The sequence below is a fragment of the Contarinia nasturtii genome, unplaced genomic scaffold (genome assembly GCF_009176525.2).
Source record: "Contarinia nasturtii isolate CC-2019 unplaced genomic scaffold, AAFC_CNas_1.1 Cnas_scaffold_4068, whole genome shotgun sequence".
NCBI classification, from domain to species: Eukaryota; Metazoa; Arthropoda; class Insecta; order Diptera; family Cecidomyiidae; genus Contarinia; species Contarinia nasturtii.
Genome location: NW_022201364.1, coordinates 1 through 3,206, shown reverse-complemented (window position 1 = coordinate 3,206; position 3,206 = coordinate 1). Strand labels below are relative to the sequence as shown.

General features: G+C 32.7%; 1 protein-coding gene across 1 annotated transcript; it reads left to right on the top strand.

Annotated features, from left to right (window-relative positions):
• The first annotated feature begins 9 nt into the window (after positions 1-9).
• On the top strand, positions 10-1,532 carry LOC116350283 (histone-binding protein N1/N2-like). The gene is made up of 6 exons (XM_031782037.1): positions 10-100; positions 174-422; positions 562-657; positions 726-800; positions 883-1,082; positions 1,162-1,532. Exons 2-6 carry the CDS (start codon positions 272-274, stop codon positions 1,372-1,374), a joined length of 735 nt encoding a protein of 244 aa, XP_031637897.1. The 5' UTR covers positions 10-100; positions 174-271; the 3' UTR covers positions 1,375-1,532.
• The last annotated feature ends 1,674 nt before the right edge of the window (positions 1,533-3,206 follow it).

The window sequence follows — 3,206 nt, the reverse complement described above, 5'->3', positions numbered from 1 at the left end:
TTTATTTAAACGTCAAAAGTGCACATAGAACTGTTGGGGACTATACATTGTACATTTTCACTTCAAACTTCAATCTATAGTAGAATTTCTTCTCTTATTTGTATTGAATTCTCTTATTTGTATCAATAGAATTATACAAAATTAATACTAAAATGTTAATAAATTATTTCTAGATGAAGATGATGATGATGATGACGATGATGATGATGATGACAATGTAGATTATGAAAATAAAGACAAATACGAATCTGAAAAAAAATCAGTGGCCAGTATGTGTTTCTCAAATGAATCAAATGAAGAGCCCGGAACTTCTTCTGGAATTCGAAATGGTGGAACTGAAAACACTGATGTCGAAGCTAATGAAAACTTACAATTTGCTTGGGAAGCTCTTGAAATGGCTGCCAAAATATTTAGGCGATTGGGTAAACATCAAGATATAAAAAAATTAAAAATTATCCCATAATTATTTACAAAATATTTCAAAATCTATTCAGAATGTAAGAAACTATGTTCCGTTTCATGTAAATTAATTTCCATTTTTATTTTCTGTTTGGCCCCTAGGAAAAGGCTATGAAGAATACTTGGCCGAGGCGCATTACGGTCTTGGAGAAATTTTAATGGAAAATCAAAATTGTTCGGAAGCAATACGTGATTATAGTAAGTTCAATAAAAAAAAACCATTTTAATTTCGAACTTTAAACAATAAATTTGAATGAATATTGTAGACATTGCGTTTGAGATCTTTTGTAAGGCAGAACCTATAAAAGAACGTTCCTTGGCTGAAATCAAGTACAAAACAGGTATTGGAATGTGAATATAACTGAATATTTCAAAAATTTTAAAAAAAATATTAATGGATAAAATATAAACAAAAATTCTAAGGATTATGTAATTATACAAGTGCCGATTTCGAGGCATCAATTGCTGATTTCGAGGGATCGGCAAACTACATGAATCAAGCGATAGAAGCACTTAAGGAGAAGGAACAAACACCCGAAATTCAAAAAACTATTGATGATCTTTCAACAATGCGTGAAGATATCCTCAACAAGATTGCCGAGGTTCAGGAAACAAAGCAACTGGTAAGCGTTGGTTATTCTCTTGATATATGTGCATGAAAATGTATTTAAATACACGTATTTATGTATATATTTTTTTCAGCTAAGAAACAATTTAATGTCGAAAACTGGAGGTTACACAGCACTTTTGACTGAAGACGTCAAGTCAGGTGGTGCAGAAGGGAGTTCAAGCGGACAATCGGAAAAACCAAAAGCAAACGATATCAGTCATTTAATAAAGAGAAAAAAAGATACATCAGATGAAATTGCAAACAATCCAAATGAATCGTCGCCGGCAAAAAAAAAAGCTCCATAAATGTGAAAAAAAATCGAAAAAGTCTCATTATTTTCACTAATTTGATACACATTCTATTATTATTATTAATTATTTAATTCAGTTTGTAACTTTGTCAATTCAAGAAATCAAACATTAGATTAAACGTTTTAAATTAAAATAAATACAATTTCAACTAATTGTTTGACAACGGTTCCTAGGCATAGCTGTCCACGAACACTAACGAACGAACCGTTCGTTCGTTCGTAGAATATTTTTTGGTCTTTTTGTTCGTTCGTTCGTTCGTAGAATTGTATTGCGTTCGTTCGTTCGTTCGTAGAAAATGAAATGTTCGGATTGTTCGTTCGTTGTTCGTACGAACAACGAACAACGAACACGTTCGTTCGTTCGTAATTTATGAAAATTTATTTTCTCAAAATAAACAAATATTGTGATACTAAATGTAAATTGGAAAAACCTTAAATCTTTTTTTCCCGCTTTTCCGATGAGAAATCGTGAAAATAAGCAAAATTGACTCCCGTAAGAAAAAAACAAATTCACTTTTTTTGTGTATTATACCCAGTCTCCGAGAGTTTCATATAAGGTTGCCATGTGACAGCAGAAAGACAGTCGAAAATATTGAAAAAAAAATTTTTTTCGTCTTTTCGACCGTCTTTGTACTGGCAAGCTTATATGAAACTCTCGGAGACTCGGTATAGTGCACAAAAATATCGAAAACATTTTTTTCACTTTTTTCTTGCATTATACCCAGTCTGAGAGAGTTTCATATGCTAGTTATGTAGCAGCACAAAGACGGTCGAAAAAACGAAAAAAAAAATTTTTCAATATTTTCGACTGACTTTCTGCAGTTACATGGCAACCTTATATGAAACTCTCGGAGACTGGGTATAATGCACAAAAAAGTGAGAAAAAAAAATTTCGTAAGAGAGTCAATATTTTGCTTATTTTTCACAATTTCCCATCGGAAAAGCGGGAAAAATCGATTTAAGGTTTTTCCAATTTACATTTAGTATCACAATATTTGTTTATTTTGAGAAAATAAATTTTCATAAATTACGAACGAACGAACGTGTTCGTTGTTCGTTGTTCGTACGAACGAACGAACGAACAAAAAGACCAAAAAAAATATTCTACGAACGAACGAACGAACGTTCGTGGACAGCTATGTTCCTAGGGTTCGAATGATCCCTCGAAAATAATTTTCGGAACCCTTGGAATTCTTTCGACACACTAGGGATTTTCCACTTGAAAGTTCTTTAAATTTCCTAGGGTTTTTGGACACAAAAAATGATCTCCAAAGAAAAAAAGAGTCACAGCGGACGGCAGGTCACACAGGTGACGAAACCACATTGGTGTGTTGAAAAGTCGACCTGCTATATATACACGTAATGTCCAAATATTTTCCAAATCCCAACCTAGAAGGTCTTTTGCCCGATAATAATAGAAGAAGTACTCGCAAAAGTTGTTTCACACTTTCACGATGAACCCATTTGTATGACATTCGAAACAATTCTATTTTCTATCAAAACGCTATAAAAATATGTCTCACGTTAATTTTGGCGTAAAAATTATATTTGAAACACTTTTCATACAAAAGTCACGAAAAATTCGATAAACCATGTTTTTATAAAAAAATTACATTCAAAGAGTTTGAAGAAATTTCAATCAAAGATTTTAAATACTGTGTGATGAGATATTCAATGGACAAATTTTGCATACGTCGGACGACGTACGACGTGAAACAGACCCACAACAACCATGCTCATGGCCTGATTCAGGTTCTCGAGAACGTCCAGAAAACATATTTTTGAGGTGTGGTAAATTTCGACCCATTGCAATACTTTCCCCTTACA